Source organism: Gossypium hirsutum, chromosome A05, assembly GCF_007990345.1.
Source record: "Gossypium hirsutum isolate 1008001.06 chromosome A05, Gossypium_hirsutum_v2.1, whole genome shotgun sequence".
NCBI lineage: Eukaryota > Viridiplantae > Streptophyta > Magnoliopsida > Malvales > Malvaceae > Gossypium > Gossypium hirsutum.
In genome coordinates, this window is record NC_053428.1 from 110,968,390 (window position 1) to 110,994,086 (window position 25,697).

Genomic DNA, 25,697 nt, shown 5'->3' on the forward strand with positions numbered 1-25,697 from the left:
ATTATTTAATGTTTAACTAATATAAAGTTGTATTATGTGATTGGATCATAATGCGAGAAGACAACTTATATTCGTAGGTAATCTAAATGGCCCGTAGTCTAATGAATTGAAATTGAGAGACTCAATTCAGGGACTATTATGACATCTATCAAGTTCGAATGGGAGATACCTTATCTTTGGTATTGGAGTGGATGACTTCCAAAAGATAAAGACAGATGTGTGATTGTCTTGACTAATAATACATTGGGTAAGGCCCAAGTAGAATAAATCCTAGACCTTTTTATCGATTTATTCATTTGTAACGTTCACAGTATGCCTCAATCCTGAGTAAGTGGTAGACTCTGTGTGTGTGACTCGTATACTTTGGTGTATTGAAAACTTGATTTCAATTTATAATAAAGTTGAAAGCTAGTATATTGGATATACGACTTCTGCATGATAGATGGAAAAGGGTAATAACATCCTTTCATTGGATTACATGATAGATGGAAAAGTAACGAGGCCACATGTCAATTGTTCGAGATGAATGATTTAATTATTACATGTTAGTGATTGACTTTTTCATAAACGCTGTAATGATTACCATGAGATAACATAGAATCATATTAGGTGAATAGATTTAACATGAAGAATTAAGAATATCCTATAAGGGTAATACACATATGACAATATCATTGGACGAGGGCTTGATAAGTAGCTTTTGCAGCATATAATGGGGAAATCTAAGTCATGGTACTTTAGTGGAATGAATCCATGGCTAAACAATGTTGTAATTAATAGACCAAAAGTTAAAACTTTATCCAAATTATTTAAGTCATAATTATAAATATCTAATCAATCCGTTTGCTAACTCCGTACAACCTTGATGGTTTGCATTTGAAACAGTGGGATAAAAATATGAAAATAACAAATTAGAGAAATAGACCACATTTATCACTATCCGTAATGAATGTGTTTTCTCGCAATAAGCAAGAGATGACTTAGAGATTAAATTAATTTCTTTGAATTATTATTTAATTTATTGTAATTAAATAATTGAAATTCGAAGTAAAAATTAAATTAATTAGTCAACATAGTTTTGTTGAACAAGATAATTAAATTTGGTTAATGACTATTCTTGGCTTCGACACCACTCAATATCAAACTAATCTTCATCGGTGCTTTTTCTGGTTCATCATCCTCTTTGAAGGCAGAAAACACGGATCGTTTTGGATAGTCCCTGACCATATGCGGACATTCACAAAAGAAGAATTTCACTAGCCCTTCTTCTTCTCCCACGGCTTGTCAAGCTTAGCTTTTTGAACAGTTTGGGTCTTACCATTGTTATTCTTTGTCGGTTTGTCTTTGTCTCCCCCACCATTTCCCTTTGGTTTGAGTTTAGGCTTGGAAGACTCAGATTTTTTTAACTTCTTAGCACCTAGCTTAAGAAGTGACGATCATGGCTTTGGTAAGTTGCTTGACCCCACAACGTTTTGATTCATACTTAACCAATAGCTTCAACCCATCCATGAAAAAGAAGAATGTCTCCTTCTCACTCAGATCAGTGATTTGGAACATCAATTTAGTGAACTCCTTCACATACTCCCTAATTGTGCCTTGTTGTGAGAAATGACACAACTTAGCCTGAGCCTCCTTGTAAAACTACTCCTTGAACTCTTTCTAGAACTCCTCCCAAGTCCCAATTCCGGTCTCATTTCTTTTTTCATTTGTGTACCTATGACGCCACCATAAAAGAGCAACATCAGTAAAATACATATAAGCATTATTTACCTTAGCATCATTGTCCTTGATGCCTATGAGATGAAAGAATTGCTTCATTTCCCACAAGTTGTCCACATCTCTCACGAACCTTACCCTTTTAAACTTTTCTAGTTTGGGGACATCAATCTTATGGCTCAATGTCGCACCTAACACCCCTTCACCTACAAGAAGTTGTCTGACAGAATTGTTATTCTAGAAAATAGATTTAGTACTTAGAGAACAAACTCTCCCTATTTTCGGGAAGAGTAACAATATCTTAGAGTTGTATATCTAGCCTTACCGGTGCCATCTATTTATAGGGCAATGAGGTAAAACCTTTGTTGAATTGTAGAAGTTTATTTCAAATATAAAAATGAATTCCTAGTCAAGCTAGAAGTATAGGGGGCAGGAACCCTAATTAATTATACTAGGATTTGTCATCCCTTTCTTAAACATGAGGGGCTTTTGGGTTTCTCCTATATTGAGTCCAATTATAATTACTTATTGGACTTTTAACCCAATACTTTATAATTCGATCCAACCCAATAATTTTTTTCTATTTCCCAAAATAAACATCTCAAATTAATCTCTCAATTAAATATTTTTCTCAACCCAATTCTAATTTCATTAAAATCATGGCGACTTTTCCGTAAAAGAATCTATGAGAAAATATATTTAATATTTCTACATTCAATAGGTCCACTATGACCAAATGATTTGTTCTCATTTTTTAACTTCATTTAATTCAAAAATCGAGAAAATCACATTCATTTCCAAATGTTTCTCATTTATCTATTAATTCACATTCATTTCCAAATGTTTTTCATTTCTCCATTTTCACCATTTTTGTCCATTTCTGTTCATTTGATTCAACATGTAATTCATTTCTGGTTTCAATGAGCTAGCAGAGGGACTGTTTGGGCATATGTGATTAGGGCTCAAATGATTTATAATTAAGTTCCAACTTTTTGCCTATTAATTATAAACTCATTTAGTACGAAGTCATTGCACTATAGTGTATCCCAATGACATACCATTACTAAAGCAACTCGATCAGTGCTCGTCCAATGACCTTGTCATAAGTGTGTTACCCTCATAGGATATCCTTTATCTCTTTGGGATAAATTCAATCTCCTAATATGATCCTATTTTATCTCATGGTAACCATGACAACTTCTTTCATAAAAAGTCAATTACTATCAAATAGTAATCAAGTCATTCATCTCAAAGACGAACGACCTATGGTCACATTTACTTTTCATCAACCATGTAATGCCAATGAGAGGATATCATTTACCCATGTCTCAGGCTACGAATTCCACTGTTGTGAATGACGTTACATACTGCAGAAGTTGTATACCCAACGCACCAACTTTTGATTCCTTATCTATTTGAACACAGGCTTTTAATTACATCAATGTATATTTGTCACACACATACATAGTCCATCACCCACTCAGGATTTAGGTATGCCACACTATGAATGTCACAAGTGAATAAATCCATAAATAGATTTAGGATCTATTGTTCTTGGGTCATGTCCAATGTATTGTCAGCCTAGTCAATCACATTTATGTCTCTATCTTCTGGAAGTCATTCATTCTGATGCTCAATACAAGGCATCTCCCCAATTGGACTTGATAGATAACATATTAGCCTTTTAATTGGTTTGCTCATTTTTTATTAGACTAAGGGCATGTTTAGGTTTGTCTACTAATATAAGCTATTTTTTTCGTATTACGATTTGATCACGTAATACCGCTTAGTATTAGTTTAAACATTAGACAACCAGTGAGCTAATATTTGCTTCTATTTTGCTTTGCATGCAAAAATCACACGATGACAATTATACAAAGTATATTAACGTAATCCATGAATTGTTTTATTAACTAATCTATTAAAAAAATTACAAGTTTACAAACGAATATACTACACTCAAGGTACCAAATCCAACATATCCAACTGTACAAATTGAGTTACATCAATGGTTGACATTAGTGTCTATCTACAATAAGAGAGTCCTAAGGAATTTAAATCTATACATTCTTATCCTTTAGGATTTAAAATAATTATCCTGGTAAAAATATAAGTTACTAGAGTGTTTACATTTTAATTAGGATCCAAATAGACGGGCCTTGAGTCTCTTCCCAGTAACGGGACGGTCCTGTCAGGTTGAATGACCCCCAATGAACAAGATAGATCATCAAAGTGTGCCTTGATTGTGAGCTCTTTTACACGGCTAGTACATGCCACTAGTGTCACGGGGCTAGACCTTCCGTCTCGCAAACCGTGCGGCCTTAGGCGATCCGTTTGCTCCAAACTCGCCTAAGTCAGCCTTTACGCCCAAAAGTGAGGATTCTTTAGAACTCCTCCAAGGCACCAATTTGTATAGCGGAAGGGATTGTGCCAAAAGAAGCTACAAAAGAACAACAGAAAGAGCGCTCGCAAAGTGTTTGAGTAAATGCTCTCAATTCTTATTCACAAAGAATAATGAAACAATTCAGGAGTGAGTACAAATGAGGGGGAGGCTCTCTATTTATAGTTGAGCTCCCCCAAAACCGACGGTTAAGATACAAATACATTGACGGACGAGATTAACCATATCCCTTTATTTTAGGGATTTACAAGATATGCCATATCAAATCAAATCTAATCTTTACAAGATATGATTCCCTCTATCTTCTAAGATTAGTTACCATATTAGCCTAAGTTGCCATCTCCTCGTTATCGGGCCAACCAGGCTTCAATCTGATAGGCTTATCAAGTAGCTCTTTGAATCGAGCCAGTTCTCGTGGGCCAAATGATCCCCATCTAAGCAATAGACCCCCATTGGATGCATTTGGTGCGATGGTCACGGGCTTTGAACTGCGGCCCGTGACATTCTCCCCCACCCATTCTCGCAACGTCCTCGTTGCGACTTCCGAATGGCACTGACTTGATTCAACTTTGAACCCTCTCGTTGCCTTGGCTTCTTCCTGACTTGTTCTGCAATCAGGTTGTCCCTTCTTGTGGAACCATTGCCTCGGCTTCCGTCGCATCTTTACTTGAACCGTTGCACTCGTTGGTACATATCGTTGGCAAGAAGTCTCCGCACTAACTTGCCCAAATTTTGACTTGCTTCCTTTTGAATCATCTCGATTCTCACACCTTAGCTTCGTATTGCCCACAGTCCCTTAGCCTCCTTGCTCATGAACTTTGAAAGGGCCCCTACGACCTTGCCAAGCCAACAAGTCAGAATTTAAAACACTATCAACGTGTTCGCAATGTACCTTACTCGCAGTATTTACTCGTCCCGACTATTTTTGCATCGCTCCCTTTTTCTGAATGCTCGATGCACAACCCACCTTTCCCAAAGGTGTCGGCTTTACAGTCGAATTTGCAGGCTTCATATCTAACTCTTGCGCCACTAACACTTCCGAAGGAGCTTTCGTAACTTTCCGTTCTATCGAGTCAATATTCCCCCATACGAAACATCCTCGACTAGTTGGATTGACGACAACACCTTTGCCCCCACCTTCATATCTCGATGCACTGGCACAACAATTTTTGTTAACGGACCAGTGCAAATATGAATTTGATCGGCGCATGGATACAGAACTATTTTCATCCTGTCAATGAAGTTTAAGCCAAGTACATAATCGTAATCATCTAATTCGATTACCTCAAAGTCTTCCTTGCCATTCTATTCACTGATTTTTAGTTCCACATTCTGAACTACTCCCAAAGTTGGGGCCTCCTCGGAATTTACTGTCTTGATCTTCCTATTCGATTTCCTAATCGACAGACCAAGCTTATTTGCAGCCTTCTCCGATATGAACAAGTTTGATGCTCCTGTATCAATAAGAGCACTCCGCTTCTGACCCGCAATGTTGATGTCTACAAACATCAACCCTTCTTTTCCATTCATTTCCTTAGGAATGAGCACCATCGAATTGACCCTCGATGGCTTTCCCTCAATAGGCTTCGCCTCTTCCGGCTCATCATTTCTCTTGATAGCCGAAACTGAAGATACTTTTGGACAGTCCCTCTTTATGTGCGGTCCCTTGCAAAAGTAGCATCGTAACTTTCCCCTCTTTTCTTTCAGGCTATTAGGTCTCCACTTCCCATTTCGTGGTTTCCTAGCATCACTATTGCTACTGCTACCATTGCCATCATAGCTTTATCCCTCTTTATCCTCCTCATGGTACCCACCATTGCCCCTCCTGTTGGGCTTGGAAGATTCAAACCTGTCCCTTCTCGGAGCAAGTTCCACTATAGACTCCGCTACCATCATGGCATTGGTGAGTTCCTTAACTCCTTGACGTTGCAATTCTTTCCTCGCCCATGGTTTCAGTCCATCCGTAAAGGAGAAAAATGCTTCTTTCTCACTCAAATCAGAGATCTGAAGCATGAGTTCACTGAACTTCCGCACATACTCCCTAACCGTGCCTCGTTGCGTTAGCCGTCGCAACTTTGCTCGAGCTTCATCCTTGGCATACTCGGGGTAAAATTGTGCTTTAAATTCATCTTGGAACTCATTCTAAGTCCCAATCTCAGTACCACCACGTCTCACATCAGTGGACCTACGTCTCCACCATAACAAAGCAACGTCAGTGAAATACATAGAAACAGTGTTTACCTTTGTAACATCATCCTCGATGTTCATCGCACGGAAGTATTGCTCCATGGCCCAAAGAAAGTTGTCCACCTCACTTGTAGACCTTGCCCCTTTGAACGCCTTCGGCTTGGGCACATCCATCGCTTGTGGCTTCGGCTTTGAAGCCAACATTCCATTCCCTATGGCAGTCTTGAAAATCTTGAACTCCCCCTTAAGCTCATTGATCTCCTCCTTCAAAGCTGTCACCATAGCCTCGAGAGCATCGTTCTTTTCAGCCAGCTTATTCTCCGAGGAACCGATAGTATCCCACACAAATTCCCTGAGTTGTCCTTGCAATTTTCGCAACTCATCATTGTGTCTATCATCGACATCGTCGATCCTCTCCTTGACGTCCTCCATGGACTCCTCGAGAGTGACGACTCGATCCTCCAAAGCTGAAATTAAATCCCTTGATCGACTCACTTTTCTGGCCCTTCCTCGGGTCTCCATTGGCTCATTCTGACCAACTTCTTTCGACATCCCAACAGTGCGTTTGAATCAACAACTCCGATATTACTTGGTTCAAACCTTACTCTAATACCACTTGTCACGGGGCTAGACCTTTCGTCTCGCAAACCGTGCGGCCTTAGGCGATCCGTTTGCTCCAAACTCGCCTAAGTCAGCCTTTACGCCCAAAAGTGAGGATTCCTTAGAACTCCTCCAAGGCACCAATTTGTATAGCGGAAGGGATTGTGCCAAAAGAAGCTACAAAAGAACAACAGAAAGAGCGCTCGCAAAGTGTTTGAGTAAATGCTCTCAATTCTTATTCACAAAGAATAATGAAACAATTCAGGAGTGAGTACAAATGAGGGGGAGGCTCTCTATTTATAGTTGAGCTCCCCCAAAACCGACGGTTAAGATACAAATACATCGACGGACGAGATTAACCATATCCCTTTATTTTAGGGATTTACAAGATATGCCATATCAAATCAAATCTAATCTTTACAAGATATGATTCCCTCTATCTTCTAAGATTAGTTACCATATTAGCCTAAGTTGCCATCTCCTCGTTATCGGGCCAACCAGGCTTCAATCTGATAGGCTTATCAAGTAGCTCTTTGAATCGAGCCAGTTCTCGTGGGCTAAATGATCCCCATCTAAGCAATAGACCCCCATTGGATGCATTTGGTGCGATAGTCACGGGCTTTGAACTGCGGCCCATGACACTAGGAGCCACCTACACAAATACAAAAATCCATTACTATCGTAATCTCGCAATGGTGCGAGTCAGTGATCCTCAGGGTGAGCTAGGCTTCAAGATCAAAATAAACCTATGCGCAAGAAACAATTGCTCGTTAAGTATAAAGCTTAGTAAGCCTCATGGAATATTATCTAGTTACTCTTGTTAATGAAACATGAATTAAGATCAATTTTTATGATTAAGATATATTAAATCAACTTAATATTTTCAATACGTATTTTTATTAATAATTCTTTCTTGAAAATTTTAAATCAAATAAAAATTTATGAATGAAAATTTTCAACTAATAAGGCTAAAGAGTCAAAAAGGTCTTAGTAACAAATTTAAAAAAAAATGATTAAAGCCTTTCGAAATTTGGAAATTATTAAAAATCATAAATTTTAAAAACAAATTTATTAAAAAATGTTATAAAATTATAAAATTTTTATTTAAAAAAGACAATACCAACCCAATAAAAGAGCAGGGGTCAAATTTATTTTTAAAATCTTATAACCATTAGATTTTAATAGGCCGGTATTGTTATTTTTAATAAAATAGTTATAAATTTTTAAAATAATTTTTAAATTTTAAAAGGGTTTAATAGATTTTTTTAACCTTATTAGTTTAAAAAATAATAATTTACTCCCAATAAATTAATAGAGGTCAAATTGAATAAATGTGTAAAAGGTTATTATTCTACCTTATATATAAACATACTTTATAATCACTCTCTCTTGCAATTTGGTTTATTTAACAATTAAGTCATTCATTTTAAGGCTCAATTTAATCAAATCATTTTTAGTTTTATTACAATTTATCTCTTTCGTATAAACCTTGCATTTTCTAATTGATTTATTACCATTTAAAAAATAATTTAGAGAATAAAAAATAATCAATAAATTATTTTCAATCAAATATAAAAAAATAAAACATTTTTCATATCAATCAAATCATCCTTTACTCTTTTTTTTGAAATATTGTTCAGTTATTAATTAACATAAAAAAGATCATAAAAAATATTATGTCAAAGTTTAAAAAATTACTAAACCCTAACTTATAAATTATTATGCTTTAATTTCTTAATCATATTATTAATAAAATATTAAAAAAATAAGAAATAAATTAAAATATACAACCAACTTTTGCATAGATAGATAAATCTATTTACACCATGTACAAATCAAAGGCTATTTGGATACAATAAAGGTATGTTTTGAGGATGATTGAATATTCTCACCATGTCTTATGTTCAAAAATCCTACTATACAAGTGGCTGAGAAATTAGGTAAATGTCACTATTCTCATCTCTCCATTATCTAACCTAATTTCTTCCCACCAATTGTTGTTTTCAAAACCCACCCTCTTTATTATATATAAATATATTACTATAAAAGCAGCTTTGGATCATCTATACAGGTAAATAGGTATACTATTTGTCTAATGCTTCCTTCAATAAAAAATATTTGTATTATATTCCACTATTATAGTCTATATTATCCAAACTATTCATTTTATTAATGACTTACGTATTCATCATATATATAAAAATTGAAAATACAAATAGAAATCTACAAATATTCATCACCAAATTCAACATAAACAATTCTTGAAGAATTTGTTTCATGATCTGATGATATCTATGAGCCATATCAAGTGCTTAACGGGACTGATTCTTTTGACATGCATTAGATGGATGAAGATGAGAAACATTATTAGCTTGTAAATAGCAACAAGCCATCAAGATTTCCTTTGCCAAATCAACTTCATATTGACATGATTAATTAACCAATAATCAACAACTTAGGGCCAATTCTGTATCATAAACATACACAGACACTGCATATGCAGCTATTAGATGCTATACTTGATAATGTTTGATACAATACGATCACACGACACAAACATAACATAGAAAGAACAACTACAAAAGCAATACGAAACACGACACTGACACGAAAGCTAAATATATTGAGAGAAAAACTACACAAGTCATTAGTCTCTCCAGACTGCAGAGGATAAAGTCTTAAGCCTATTGTGAAGCCATGACCAAGTTGGTCACTAAAAGAAAGAATAATTTAAGAAAAGAAGTCATATACATTTGAAGGTGCAGGAAGCCTAACAAACTAAAGAAGACAGCAGAACTGACACCCTAATTATTAGAGTGGTTCTTTTGTTGGTGTACCTGGATCACGTGGATATTTTCTTGGTGTGGGGCGATTTTTGAAGCAAATGATAGCAGTTCTCTGTCCATGTGGGCTGTGTGATTCCACTACATGAAATTGGCCAAGAAACATAGAAAAGGTTAATATCACTTCATAAAGGCATGCTATAAATGCAAGGTTTGTTTTGAAAATTGAACTAAATAATTAAATGAATGAAAAGAGAACATGATTATAAAGTTAAATAGATCTTATTATCTAAACAAAAATGAAAGATCTTATTAAAAGGACATCCAAAATGAGAAATGTCATTTTGGGAACCAGGAAAAAGGAATAGGAATTACAAAGATAACATTTCTGTCATGGGGAAATCCAAATTTTGCAAACAATGACCAAACCTTTCTACCCTTTCTTTATAAGAATAGCTTTTATACTTCACTTAACTTTCTAGAACTATGGAAAAGCCTGATCTTTGTGTCCAAGGCCAATCTGTAAAATTCAATTGGAAATTTAGCTGACCATTTGGTGCTTGCTATTACATTCACTAGGCATGTGCATGTGTAGACATGCATGTAAGTCTGCCTATGCATATGTACAATTTGATCTCACCAGACAGTCTTTACAAAGCCCAAATCCCTTCACTCTTCCAGCACAGTAATCTGTATCAGTTTCGTTTTAACATAAATAACCATCCTCACAGGTCCCTCAGATCCAATCTGCTTACTCCTCCGGAACCCTTTGATACGGATGCCTAAAATTTTGCATCTCCTAAAATTGAATTAACTTCATAGAAATATGAAGTTAGCCACCTATGTTCACATTAGATGATCACCCACAATAGTATCATTTTCTTCAAAGTCTCATCAAGGTTTCTCCATATTTTACAAAAGGAAAAGTAAACAACAAAAAGAAATGGGTTTTATTGCTTGTTTACTTGAATCACAATAGCAAGGTCCATTACTCTATTTATCAATCAGAGATAAAGATCTTGACCTGAATGTAAGGAATGACTTGGGTCCTGCAATAGATCTAGTAAAAGCGCAAAATGTACATGGATTTTGCATTGAAAGAGAGTAATGAAACCAGAAGTATTAACTTACTTTGCTTACTGACGAAAACAATGAGGCTCGATGGACTATGCAAAGCAATAATGCCATAGTTACAGGCAATTGAGCTGCTTATTTTCATCAAATATGCACTACATGCTACCTATGTTACTCAGACTCTTCATTTTCCTTAAGACAAATAATCATCCTCATAGGTCCCTCAGATCCCCTCTGCTTACTCCTTCAAAATCTTTCGATACAAATGCCCAAAATTTTACATCTCCTAAAAATGAATAAACTTCATTGAAGTATGAAGTTAACCACACATGTTCACATCCGATTACCACCGAAAACAGAATCATTTTCTTCAGTTTTGGCAAGGTTTCACCATATTTTATACAAGGAAAAGTAGAAAACAAAAAGAAATGGGGTTTATTACTTTTTATTTGAATAACAATAGCAGGGCCCATCACTCTATTTATCCATCAGAGATAAAGATCTAGACCAGAACACAATGAATGACTTTGTCCTGCACTAATCTAGTAAAAGTGCATGATGTGCATGTATTTTAAATTGGAAGAGAGTAATGAACCCAGAAGTATTTAACTTACTTTACTTACTGATGAAACCAATGGGGGTCAATGGAACCATGCAAGGCAATGATGCAATAGTTATAAGACAAACAACGACCTGCTTACTTTTATCTATTATGCATAACATGCCACCTGTTACTCAAACTCTTCATTTTCCTTAACATATTTGGATATGGCAGTTTACAAGTATGATCATCCAAGTATATGAAAAAACTTTAAAACATTAATTCTCTGTGGCGGACACATATCATATACTACACGCTCACAAGCTGAAATAACATAGTATACCACTGACAAAGCTAAAACTGAAATGTGACATTTTTTTTGGGGTAGGATATATGATAAAAGATACCTGAGCAGAGTTGCAATACTGAAGCACCCATCAATTTGGTTGCTCTCTCTGCACTTTTAACTTCATCCTGTTACATTTCAGAAAATACAAAAGACAAATTAATAACCAGAGACATATAATTAAGAGAAATTTCAATATACAAGACAACGACAGGTTCGTTAAAAATGAATTTCCTTCACAAAATTTTACTTCTAGTTGACTGGAGAAATGATCATGTACAAGGTTTTAGAGAAAGAATCACAAAGCCAACATGGGATAAGTATATAAGATAAAAGATAAACTGGTGCCTAAAAACAGCTCATAATGAAATGTTAGAACTTTAAAATTTGGGTCAAATCAGAAAATGGATGAAAATTGTTTGGGATTTCTATAAAAGCAATTCGTACCTATTTCTTATCCTAACAACCAAAATAGTATCTAAAGTAAGGGTTTAATGCTGAGAACAATTACTCCATCGTCTAAGTCATTTCCAAGGTGAAATCTAAATACATACTTGAGGATTATGACCTTTTGCAGCTACAAACAAGCCACCAACACGAACAAGAGGAAGGCAGTATTCAGCTGAAAAACAAAAGAAACCAAAAGAACCCGTATAAGCAGTACTAGAGCTTGCAGTCTAGGATAAACAAAAATAATTTCAATATAAGAAGTTAGCATATGATAATCACCCAAAACTTTCATCTCTGCAACTGCCCTGGCCACTGCAACATCAAATCTCTCCCTAAAGTTGGAATCCTGCCCCAATTTCTGTCCTATAACAATGGTTGAACTATGCATATTAGCCATGCTTAGTGCACTCAAATAATTACAAAACCCATATAAGGAGTGTTGAGCAATGCGCTGAAACAATTACGGCATGCATATTACCCATGCTTAGTGCCCCAAATGCATAAAGCTGAGTAATGCACTCAAATTCAAGCCCTTTTACAATGATCTTCAATCTCAAATCATTACTGAACCCATAGAAGGAATACTGAAACAATACCTCTGCTCTTTCTCTCACAACCTGAACATTGGACAAACCGATAAGACTCACTGCATGTTCCAAGAAAAGACATCGCTTGTTCATAGATTCAACCAATGTTACTTCCCAACCTACATATTTTAGCGTAATATTTATATACAAAAAAAAAATGGAATCAACATGCAAATTTACTAAATATTAGAAACGAATCCAAAGACTAAAATACGTGAACATGTAAAGTGAAGTAAGAAGTCAACCTGGACAAGCAACAGCTAAAACCAAGCCAGGAAGCCCCGCACCACTTCCAACATCAACAATCCTAAGGTTGTCAAATGAATTGTTACAGCTTGAGATATAAGAGTTTTGTATAGGAGGGATAATTGCTAGGGAATCTTCAATGTGCCTTTCCATTACTTCATTAACTTCATTGACAGCGGTGAGATTCATCTTCTGCAAAGAAATAACAAACACCCATCAAAGGAAAAAGAAACACACAAATTTCAATGTTTCGACAGTTTTTTCATACTATTACCTGGTTCCATTGAAGTAAAGCGTCTACGTAGAGATGAATCTGGTCCTTTTGGCGGGAGTTTAAGGTTTCAAAATAGGAAGAGCTGCGTGTTACGCAGGTAGTGGTGGTGGTTAGAGATTTAAAGTTGAGTCTTTGAGGAGGAAATGAGGTTTTAGGTTTGGAAAATGGAAGGTGTTTGACGAAAGTTCCCAGAGACACAGATGATGGGAAGTTAACGTTGAGGATTTTGCAACGATAAAACATCTTTTAGCGCTCGCTCGTCCCCTTCAGAACAGTCTACATTCACTATCTAGGACTCGCCTTTGGTTTTGTAAGCACTAAGCAAGAATTTATCCTACCTGGAAATGACTGGATTTTTTAATAAATTGATACTTTTTCTGGACAATTTTTTTTTTGGGCTTAACTCAGATATTACTCTTTTTTCTTATTTTTTTACTTATGGTAATTAAATTATTTTTTTAAGCTGATACTTCTTTTAATTAATGCATTAATCAAACTATTAAATCTATTTAAAAAAAATTTAGTCCACAAATTAATATTTAAATAATATTTTTTTTCTCAAATGGGTATATAAACTTTTTTTTATTACAAATGGGTAATTAAATTTTTTTATAACATTTCTCCTACAGGTAATTTTTATACACCTCACTTCACTAGAGACCTTGTTAAAGGGTCATATCTCATTCACCATATGTAAGACTCATCGACTTGTCACCAAATAGACTATAAAAACTTGATAAGGTGACAAATGACTTAAGAAATATCTATCAATATAAGCGTCAAAATTTTTTTATGATTTATCTCTTGAACACTACGAAGAAAACACTTGTTTGAGAGTATATATATATATATATGGCTCCCCTCACTAGAAGAAGGGGACTCTCACTTCACCATTAGACTCTAAGCACTTCCTTTTGTCCTTTTGTGAACCTTTCATCATTAACCAAATTTCATCTCTCCCCCTACTCATTACATCAACAGCTTGGTTAATAACTCAACAATTAGTTTAGTAGTATGGGGTAGAACAGTTCTTGGTTACTTGTACTACGAGGATGTGGCAGTGGCATAAGCCCAAATTAGACCTGAAACAAGAAGCAGGAGACATAGATCCGAACTTGATTGCTTGGATGCAAGCCACCGCTGTTCTTACCAGCAATCTAGACGACCATTAGGGGGAAATAAATAAAAAAAGGCGTGTAGATTTTGACAAGGCATTAAAATAGTTTCTGGCATTGAATTAAAGCAATTGATTGAAAAAAAAACTATATTCAACCACCAATAAATAACCCCAGCTGCTTGTCGAGACATTATAATGGGTGTCTTAATAAAATTGATGCAAAATTGATGCCTGCATTCATTCATTGATTTAAATCGTCAATGTAGTTCAATTTCTTTAAAAGGTGTTGGAGTAAATAATGTGGTTGAGTGGTTGAAGGTATTGGCTCAGTGATAATTCACTGTGTCGTTGCAAAGATTGCATTTGTTCCTTGAGAATTCACTGTTTCGAAGGTGAAGTATATCTCATGGTTTTGTACCTTGAGAAAGGGAAAGTCAGGTTGTAGTCACAATTCAATCTTATTGTGCTTTTGCCCGTGGTTGGTGCTGTATGTTACCTCATCTTTACTAACAAGTCATAGCTTAATATAAACGGATGCATTTGGAATATATGAACTGGATTTGAAAATAAGTTCACTGAATCTCCAATTGAACTTTTTATTTGTCTTCACCTAATTCAGCCTAATGAAATGAAGGGCAGATTGTACAAGCTGATAAACTTCCAAAGATTACCTCACAATGAAAGCCTATTTCCAGACTTTGACTTCTAATTTCACTTCCTTTTCATTAATCAAATTCAGAGAGCTGAAGCAAACTCTTTGTAGAAATCATCATCAGATTCACTAGAAGGTTGTTCTAGACATCTTCGATGATATGAATTGTGAACGAAAATTTATTAAGGGGGTTCCTCCTAGGGGGTGTTAGTGGTGGCAATGATCCTGGACTGTGTATCCCATTTGTATGCCGCAGTTTCTTGTAATGTCTGCACGTACTCGATCAACCATCTCGAGAAAATCTTTAACAATAACAAAGAGTTGAAGCGGATTCGCTCCTCTCACTTTGGAAGATCCCGCTTGGTAATATTCTGTTGTCTTCTTCACGAGTTCCATGACCCTTACTTGTTCCTCTTGGACTACCTTCAGCTCATCCTCACATTTCTCTAAGAACCCTTCCATTTCCATTACAAAATCAGTTTCTTCACTGTTACCACAGAATGCTAGAAGTTGCTTGCTTTCTGCAACACGGCTTGTCAGGTTGGAGCACAGATTGATGAAACTCTCGTATTCTATGGTAGTTGCTGTCTTTACATTGGAAAATTCGGACCCTAAGGCTGCTAGTGCTGGAAAACCTAGCATCAAATATTCTCGGTCTTCCTCTTCTGGCATCAGCTTATCAGAATTCACTTCACCATTAGTGCAGAAAATCCTGTTGGTCCCACGTCGCCTACCCTCGGACCGAGCAATTTGTTCGATCACAAAGTGTAGAAGCGTTGTATTTCCATAGGTGCTTTTGACATCACAGAGTTTTTGAAGGGCGCTAAGGTTGAAACCCAGTGCATTTCCTCTTGCTGTTCCTGCATTCATCTTGTTACCGGCTTTCAAGATAGCCTCCAGGAGATTTAAGAATAGTCCTCTGTTTCTTAGCTCCTTGCAGGCCAACTCAAGTGTTTGTAGGGATTCCTTGAGTTTCAGAAATTCCAATTCATAATTTGATCTGAAAAGCATCACGTTGATACGTATAAACGTTGAAGGAACAGCTTTCAGGACATGATAAAGGAATGATTCTGCATCTGGAAGTCCCATAGGATTGCCATTGAAATGGAGGATTTTAGCTTCTTCTTCTCGGGTTGGAGCAATCTTGGTTAGTTTCTCCAGGGTCTCAGCACTCAGTCCCTGACCTTCACGGAGGGCACCGATAATTTCCGTACGAGATATCCCAAGAGATTTCAACACTATTGCACTGTTCTGCGACTTCCGGGGCTCAAGAATGAAAACCTGAGCTTCTGGGGTGTTGCCAGAACTACCTGGAGTAGACGATATGTTATTACTGTCTGGCGATTTGTGGTTGGCAGTAGTGTATCCGAACAAAGTTTCTATTATCTCATCATCAAATCTGAACGTAGAATAACAGTCAGAAAGAAGACAATGAATGAATAAGCATGCATATGTTTTAAGACTATATAGTTAGTCACCTTAGAGATCCATCTTTGATCTGATTCCAAACCATGGAATGGTCAGAATCAGCTATAACCTTATCCCAGTGCAGAGGCCGCAGCTTCAACTGGCCAAAGCCAGCCCCTCTCCACCTCTCCGGCGATGTGCTTGGCCTATTCCTGTTCGCCGTGCCTCTTGGTGCTGCTGGGGGTTTTAGTAATGGAGCAGAGAGGTCTGCTGCTGGCGGTGCAGGTGGCGTTATCGATGGAGGGGGAGGATTTGGAGTTGTCTGCTTCATTGAAACCATTGCAGGCGATAGTTCTGATGGTGGTGGTGTTGAAACCGGAGGCAGAATCACAGAAGATGGCTCATCGAAGAACTCAAAATCCTCTCTAGATTCTGAGTCTTTTGATCTTTCAACTGTAGTATCCATCGTTTTTTCATCTTCGTCTTCTTCGTAGGCATAGCTAGGATTAAACATGACCTTTGGGAATTCATTCTTTAGTCGTCCAAGTTTTGTCATACAAAGAACTTCTCTACCGTTTTCTTCAACCGCCAATCCTTTCGCTTTTCCACCATACTTCTTGAACTCATCCGGAATCACCACAGCTTCTCGACGAAAGCTTGATTCATACTTACCCCTCGGCCACCATCGCCCTCTTCTAATCCTTCTGAAAAAGAAGAAGAAGAATACAATGAAAGCAATAACTAGAGTAGTTGCAGCAGTTGCAACAATGGCCTTCACAACTTTCGCTTTTGAAGATGCTGATGATAATAGAGCCTGCGGCATTTCCATGGGAGAAGGTGAAGGTTCAGAGAAAGCAATAGCATAAGAGGAGGAAAACAAGAAGAAGAATAGAGTACATGGCCATGCCTGAACCATGATATCTCGAGGGAAAACTATAGATAGAGCTGCTAAAGTAGAAGTAAAGAAGTGAACTTTTCTTTTCTGGCAATGTGATGCGAGTAATTCCAGTCCTGCTAACTGGTATTCTTTTGCTTACAATTTAAATGAAGGTAGTTGCTTGCTCGACGATTTATTTTTACTCTCCATTGTCTCTTCCTTCTAAATGCTTACGATCCCCCCCCCTCCTTTTCAAAATTGCAGTTTGTTCCTTAAAAGTATGGGTAAACTACAAAAATGCTTCCCCAACTTTTAGAAGTTGTCATTTTGTACACCAAATTTTTTTCTCATTTTAAGCATGCCTATTACCATTTGATTTCACCTTTCCAAAAAAATTTCTTAATAAAATAAAAAGGTTTTTCTTCTTCTCAAACAAAAATGTCCTTTCCAACTTGCTGCCATCGTTGTCTACTTACGCAACTAGGCACTAAGAGTGAGCAAAACTCGATTCGACTCGAAAAAATCGAAAAAAAATTTGAATTTCGAGTTAAACGAATAGAGTTATTCGAATCAACTCGAATTTTTTTTTCAAATTTCGAGTTCGAATCGAGTTGAGTATTCGAATTCGAATAATTCGAATAATTCGAATAATTCGAATAATTCGAATATCAAACTATAATATTTTACATTTTTACCTCAAACTCCCAAACTTTTTTATTTTTCCCTCAAAACTTTTACTCCTTCCCACTTTCCCCCCAAAACTTTTACTCTCCTCCCCTCCCAACCCCCCAATCTACCCAAAATCCATTTCCCACCAAAATTTTACTCTCCCATTCATTTTTTCTCAAAATTTTACTCCCCAAAACCCTCAAAATCTTTTATTTTCCCACCAAATTTTTACTCCCTCCCACTTTTCTCCTAAAACTTTTATTCCCTTCCCATCTCACTTCCCATCTATCCCAAACTCTCCCCCCTCCAATTTTTTTTAATATTTTCCCTCCAAAATTTTACTCCCCCTATTTACTTTCCCTCAAACTTTTATTCTCCTAAACTTTTACTTCTCACCTTTTACTCTCAAATAAAAAATAAAAGTTATCCAAAAAAATCACTAAACATAAATAGTAATAATTTTATTTATATCTACTATTTATATTACTAAATTAAATTTCACATTTTATATTATTTATATTATTGAATTGTTTAGTCATATTGAATATTTAAATTAAAATTGAATTATTAATTATGCCATAAAATATTCGTGTTAAAATTTTATATTGATATCAATTTCACATTTTATTTTTAAAATAACTTTTATTAAAAATCATATTTTTACATTTAATATATTTTTTAATTCTAAAATACATAGTGACAAGAATCTGAATATAATTGAAACAACTAAGCAAGCAAAGAAGCTAACCAATATATAAAAAATTAATAAATAAATTATAAAGTGATGAAAGTTAATAAAAATTTTGATTAAGGTGGACAAATTTTATTACGATGAGTGACAATGGTTATAAGGACCCAAAATTATTTTTTAAATTTTAACTTGAACAAATATATTCGATTCGAATTTCATCTCACTCGACTCGATTCGAGAAAATTTCAAATAAAGTTAGGATGATAAAATGAGATTCGAAAACTCGATTAACTCGAAAATTTTCGATTCGATTCGATTGAATGCTCACCCCTACTAGGCACACCAAAACTCTCCTCACTTATTGTCTTAAATCTCATGTTAGTTTTGTGTGAATAGGCCATAAACTCTTCAAATCTCACCTTGAAATTAGGAGGTAATGTTTTTTGATCTCCTTCTCCTACCGTTTGATTGCCACAGTTCCAAAGTATATTGTCCTTCTCGGTCTTGGCATTGAACCCACCATCTGGATTTGGAAGAAAACCATTGGAGGCTCCAATTCTATTAGATGAGTCTCCTTTTAATGGTTTCTTTACTTTTTATAATTTTTCTCCTTTGATTTTTCCTCTTTTTTCTTCTCTTTTCTGGCTTATTCTATTCTCTTTTTTCTTTCAAGCTTTTTTATTTTAATTGATTAACAGGGATTTGGGTTGGAGAGGCTTTGGGTATGGTTGTTGAAAAGGAAAAAATGGTGTTTATGGTGGTTGTTATGAGATTTTGATAGTGGAGGAGAGATGGTAATGATATGAAGGGTATGATGAGGAATGGTGGTATGTGTTGGGAAAAATTCGATTCAAAAACGGTTTTCTTGTATAGAGAAAAAATAAAAATTTGAAAATTAAGTCGGTTTGTGATATTTATAGCATTAAACTCTTCCAAAAAAGTACATGTGCTTTGTGCGAGATAGATTCTTGACATTCTCGACTTTCAACTAAACGATCTTCTCCGCTATTATCGTACCACAAATCACTTCGAGTGTGGGCTCGAACAATTACGAATCAAAAACAGAATCAAAATTAATTTTCTTACTTTTAGTAGGGAAGTAAATCTCTCTCTCTTATAAAAACTAGTAAAATTGTTATTATTAGAAAATAGAATTTATACTTAAAAAAATAAATTAACACTATTTTATGGCATAATAATAATATCTCAAAGTTGTGTTTTATTTGTCTTGTTAGCCTTACTAGTGTCATCTATTTATATGGAGAGATAAAAGAACCCTAATTGAATTAGCAGATGATAAGTGGTAAAAATAACATGTTTTAATCTCATTTTTAATGTGTTTTTAGATGATTATTCGATATAAAATGGTGAATTTTATGCCCTTAGTCCTTTAAAATCATGTTTCTATACTTACGAGAGCATTTGGGAGCAAAAGAAAGTGAAAAACGAGAGAAATTTAAAAAATCGGAGCAAGTTTCAAGAGCCACACGGGTTGGGCCATTTCACACAGGCTAGACACATGGTTGTGTGAGCCACATGGGCTGTCACACTGCCATGTGCAAGACCGTGTCAATTTCACGAATCGCACCCCAAACATGCAGGAAAATGTTTTTTTTTTAGGTTATTCGGGCATTTTAAGACCTATATATGACAAAAATAAGAAGAGATGAGTAAGTCATCATAGAATGCTCAAGAAAACAATTCGAAAAATAACATTAAAGTTGAATCTGAAACAAATTTCATCAAGATTGAATATCTCCTTTTGATTTCTTTGAAGTATATTATGAGTTTCTTTATTTCTTGTGGTTATACTGTCTTTAAGATGTTTTTATTTGCGATTATGAACTAATTTTCTAAATACCTAGGGGAGATGAACCTTATGATGAATTCTGTCTTTTGATTTCTGTTTTACACAATAAATACTTGAATCTTGTTCTCAATTATGTATGCTTAATTCTTGGTTTAATATTTCCGGACTATTAATCCATGTTTGATGTGCTTAAATCAGAAGAGGAAAAGTCTCTATTTAAGAGTAGATTTAGCATAATTGAGTGAAGTTGCATGCAATCCTATAAATAGGACGGTATAAATCTACCAGATTAGAGTCAAATCTAACAAGTAGATCCATAGATTGAGTTAATACGATAATAAAGGTTTTAATTAGAAAGAGATTTCAATTAATTAACCTAGAGTCAACTACTCTTACTCTCGAAAAATATATTAGCATAATTTAAGGATTTCTACGAATCAAGATACTAAGTGAATAAGTTGTTTAATTCAGTTTGATAATGACAGATGAAATCTATGTGGATTCTTTCCTGGGTATTATTTCGCTTCTCGGTTGTTAATCGTTTGTTTTCCTAATTCGTTCTGTGTTGTGTTCTTTAGCTAATTAATTTAGTTAATTTTAGTTTTTAATCAATCACCCCAATTTATCGGTTAAATCATAGAAAGACGATAATTACTAGTACTTTTGATCCTCATGGGAACGATATCTTTGCTCACCATAACTATACTATTAATTGATAGGTGCACTTGCCTTTGTCGTATTTTTAGTTGTTTTACTATTGCATTAGTAGAATAAAAATAATATTTATTTAATAGAAAAATCAATCCCCTAGTTAAATTAGGAGAGAATTTAACTAGGGTTAGCCGCCTCTTATACATATTATGAGAGCTTTAGGGTCTCTCTTGTATTGGGTCCAATTGTACGTTCTTTCTAAACTTTTAACCCAATACTTTATAATTTAATCCAACCTGATGCATGTTTTTCTATTTTCAAAAAATATTATTAAATAAATAAATTTTCCAATTAAATAACTTTTTCAACTCAATTCTAATTCTGTTAAAGTCATGACGATTTTACCGTAAAAGAATCTATGAGAAAATATATTTAATTTCTATATTCAATAAATTCACAATGACAAATTAATTTAATTCTATTTTCGAACTTCAATTATTTACTTAAATAATAATTCGAAAAACTTAAACTAATTCTCAGGTCATTTCCATACTTAGTAAGAAACCACATTTATTTTCAAATGTAATCCATTTCTCTAATTTTATCATTTCTATTCAGTTATGTTCCTTTTATTCTAAATGCAATTCATTTCTGATTTCAACGAGCTAGCAGAGGGACTGATTTGACATATGTGATTAGGGCTCAAATTGTAATGGCCCAAATTTGAGGTTATCGGAACAGTGGTTTCGGGACCACAAATCCGATGAGAAAAATTTTATTTTTCTTATATTTTTATGGTCTACAATTTCACAAAATGATTTTTTGAAAATTTCGTTCGAAAATTTCGACGTTTAGGCACTCAATTTAGTCAAAAGGACTAAATTGTAAAAAGTGAAAAAGTTAAGTTCTACATGTTAGAGGTGTCCAATTGTTATGAAACTTTAAATTGGAGGTCTTTATATGATAATTATACCATTGGTAACTTGGTAGACAAAAATGGACATGAGATAAGTGAAATAGAAAATTTTTAAGTTAGGGGCAATTTGGTAATCTAGTAATTAAAATGAATTAAAAGGGAAAAAGATGGCAAAAATCATCATCTTCTTCATATGAACGAAATCAGCAAGGGGGGAAGCCATAGTTAGGGTTTTCAAGCTTCCAAGCTCCATAATCAAGAAGTACGAAACTCGAGGTTAGACAAAGGGAAGAATAAAGTTGAAGACTAAGTTGGTGAATTTGGCTATAATTGGTACCGAGGTAAGTTTACGGTAAATAAATGCAATATTTCAATATTTATTATTAATGCTGTTAATTTCCAGCAATTATGAATTTATTTTATGAATTTATTTGATGATGATCCAAGCATGAAATGATAGAGAATTAAAATTTAAAAGTCCCGTTGATACATAAGGATGGTACTGGATACGAATGTCATGACATTTGGGTAAAGAGATCCCATGTAAGACCATGTCTGGGACATGGCATTGGCATCCTTAAGATCATGAGAGGTCCCCTGTAAGACCATGTCTGGGACATGGCATGGGCACCGAGACGAGAGGTCCCATGTAAGACCATGTCTGGGACATGGCGTTGGCACCGAGATGAGAGGTCCCCTATAAGACCATGTCTGGGACATGGCATGGGCACCATCACGAGAACATCCCATGTAAGACCATGTCTGGGACATGGCTTTGGCATGTTATTATCAGAAGAGACCCGAGTATCCTTATTATTCCAATGTAGCTCAACGGGCTTGTAAACGAATCATGTTCATGAAAGTTCAGTTTAAAGCATAAATGGCAAGCTCAGGTAAGTTGTAAGACTTAAGAACTTATTATACTATCAATTGATGTTCAACGATGCAGCAAGGATTGAGTAAGTTATGCACACAAGTATTCTAAGTAAACAAGTAAGAGAACTAGTATGAGATTAACTAAAGAGTAAACTAGAGATATAGACATTGAGTTTAATTATTTAAGTTAAATATTGTTATTTATTTGCTAGTAAACTTACTAAGCTTTATGCTTACTTCTTTTATTTCTCTTTCTCTTATAGTATTGCAAAGCTACTTCAAGGATCCTAAAGAAGTCGGAGATCGTCCACACTATCAACTACAACTGCTCGGTATTTTATATCGAAACACGTTTGAGTTATGGCATGTATAGGGATTTAGTTATTTTGTATGCTTGTAATGATGATTTTGCTAATGAGTGATGTGTAAGTATTTGATGATGTATGGTTATTAAAATGATTAAGGATGAAGGTGTTTGTTGTTATGAAAGATTAGGTGATAAATTAGGCATGGAAATCATGAAAGGATAAAATTTTGCAAAGAAACAGAATTCAGGCAGCACAGTGACGTGAATTTGAAAAATCACCCAAGATAGTATAAAATGAATTAGAGGGTGAATGATATATGGAATTAAAGCTTGTTGAGTCTATTTTCATGGAAAAATAACGGTGTAGAAAAAGGAAATTTATATTTTAATATATGTGAATTTTAGTAAGATAGGGTCAGAACTGTTTTTGGAGTCCCCTGTTCTGAGTTTAGAAAATAATTACAAATTGTAAAAAAATGGTTATGAGTTGAAATTTACATGCTTAGATTTCTTAATGAGTCTATTTTCTTTAGAAACAAGTAAGAACTTCATATGAAAATCCTACAGTGAGAAAACTTATTTTTAGTGACTAGAGGTCAGGGCAGTTAGGTGGTGAAACAGGGGAGACTTTAACTAATAAACTGTACTAATTTACTGAACCAAAAATTCTAAAAATTTTATGGTGAGTAGATATATGAGTCTAGTTTCAGGGAAAATTTACGGAATTAAATTTTTAGTTCTGTAGCTCAAGTTATAATTAATTTAGTAACTGCTGCGCGATTGGACAGATTTGCTGCGAATAATGAAATAAATTTTCAAACCTAGTTTTTATGCTCCGAATTGGTAAGATAAGCTAAGTAATGCCTCGTGCTCGACTCCGGAAACGGTCTCGGGTAAGGGGTGTTACACAAATGGTTTATAATTAAGTTCCAACTTTTTGCCTACTAATCATAAACTAATTTAATGACGAAGTCATTCCACTACTATAGTATCATGATTGAGCTTTCTATAATTACATATCATTACGAAAGCTACTCGATCAATGCTCGTTCAATGACCTTGTCATAAATGTGTTACCCTCACAAGTCATCCTTAATCTCTTTAGGATAAATCCGTTCTCCAATATGATCTTATTTTATCTCATGATAACCATTACATTTTCTTTCATGAAAAGTAAATTACTATCAACTAGTAATTTTGTCATTTATCACAAAGACAAATGACCCGTGGTTACGTTTACTTTTCATCTATCGTGTAATGCCAATGAGAAGACATCATTTACTCATTTATTGGGCTATGAATTCCACTATTTTGAATGATTTTACATACTGTAGAAGTCGTATACCCAACACATCAACTTTCGGTTCCTTATCTATTTGAACTCATACTTTTATTTACATCAAAGTATACGAGTCACACATACATAATCCATCATCCACTCAGGATTAAGGTATGTCACACTATGAACGTCATAAGTGAATAAATCCATAAATAAATTCAGAATCTATTCTACTTGGGTCATATCTGATATACTGTCAACCTAGTCAATCACATCTACGTTTCTATCTTCTAAGAGTCATCCTAACATTGTTTATGCATCTTTCATGACTCTTGCATTTGAAGCAATATGCTACTAAAATTCTAAATGTAAAAATCAACATATTGGCATGTAGATAAATACTTAGGATGAAGTTTGTATTTATAACTTCGATTTGTATTTGTATTTGCATTTGAGCTTTCTCCCTTATATATTTAATATAAATGTGTTCATGATTCGTACTTTGAGCTTAAATGAGTTTAGATTTTGTATTATACTAAATTGAAACTTGTTGTTATGATGTGGAAGTGTTTGGACATGATTTTGAATGTCTTTTGACTGATTTTTAGCTCCAATTGTCAAGGTTTCGGTACATATACTAAAAATTAATTAATGATGTATCGATTAGACCTGTCCATGGGCCGGGCCGGGCCCAAAAATTTTTTTTGGCCCGCCTCCTAGGCCCAGGCCTGGCCCGGCCCGAAATATGGGCCTGAAATTTTGCCCAGGCCTGGCCTGGGAAAAATATCATAAGCCCGAGCCCGGCCCATCCCGGCCCATTTTTAAAATAAACATTAAAAAATTATTTTAAAAATAAAAAAATTATTTTAAAAGTATTTAAAAATTAAAAAATAAAAATAAAAAATATATATTTATTGCCAAAAAAGTGGTGCCCGAGGCCCGGCTCATTTTTTAAACGGGCCTCATTTTTTGCTCAAGCCCATATTTCGGGCGGGCCGTCGGGCTGGGCCGGGCCGCCCAACCCATGGATAGGTCTAGTACCGATACCTAGAAGCAAAAATGGGCATTATACTATTTTGGGCTTTCTGAGCCCACTAAGACCATCACTTTATCCCAAAAGCTTCCAATCACCCGTATACAATTTCTAAATGAGCTGAAATTATTTTTAAAACATGGGTTTATGTTTCTAACCCCTCAAACATTTTCTAAATGTTGAAGTAATTTATAAAAGTTTTACAGG

The 25,697-nt window shown here is 35.0% G+C and overlaps 1 protein-coding gene and 1 pseudogene across 6 annotated transcripts; both read right to left on the reverse strand.

The window, feature by feature from the left end:
• Window positions 1-7,117: 7,117 nt before the first annotated feature.
• Window positions 7,118-13,598, reverse strand: LOC107904235 (ribosomal RNA small subunit methyltransferase G). Of its 6 annotated transcripts, XM_016830535.2 has the most exons (8): window positions 13,206-13,517; window positions 12,931-13,123; window positions 12,577-12,804; window positions 12,378-12,461; window positions 12,203-12,270; window positions 11,710-11,776; window positions 9,742-9,828; window positions 7,118-7,556 (listed from the first exon to the last, which is right to left on the reverse strand). In XM_016830535.2, exons 1-8 carry the CDS (start codon window positions 13,446-13,448, stop codon window positions 7,546-7,548), a joined length of 981 nt encoding a protein of 326 aa, XP_016686024.1. In that variant the 5' UTR covers window positions 13,449-13,517; the 3' UTR covers window positions 7,118-7,545. The 6 variants fall into 6 exon arrangements, 5 of the variants coding, with proteins under 5 accessions (XP_016686024.1, XP_016686027.1, XP_040970577.1 ...); XM_016830538.2 differs by lacking the exon at window positions 7,118-7,556 and having other exon boundaries at window positions 9,341-9,828; window positions 12,378-12,456; window positions 12,695-12,804; window positions 13,206-13,598; XM_041114643.1 differs by lacking the exon at window positions 7,118-7,556 and having other exon boundaries at window positions 9,341-9,828; window positions 13,206-13,541.
• A 937-nt stretch (window positions 13,599-14,535) lies between these two features.
• Window positions 14,536-17,452, reverse strand: LOC107941155 (formin-like protein 4; annotated as a pseudogene).
• Window positions 17,453-25,697: the final 8,245 nt, after the last annotated feature.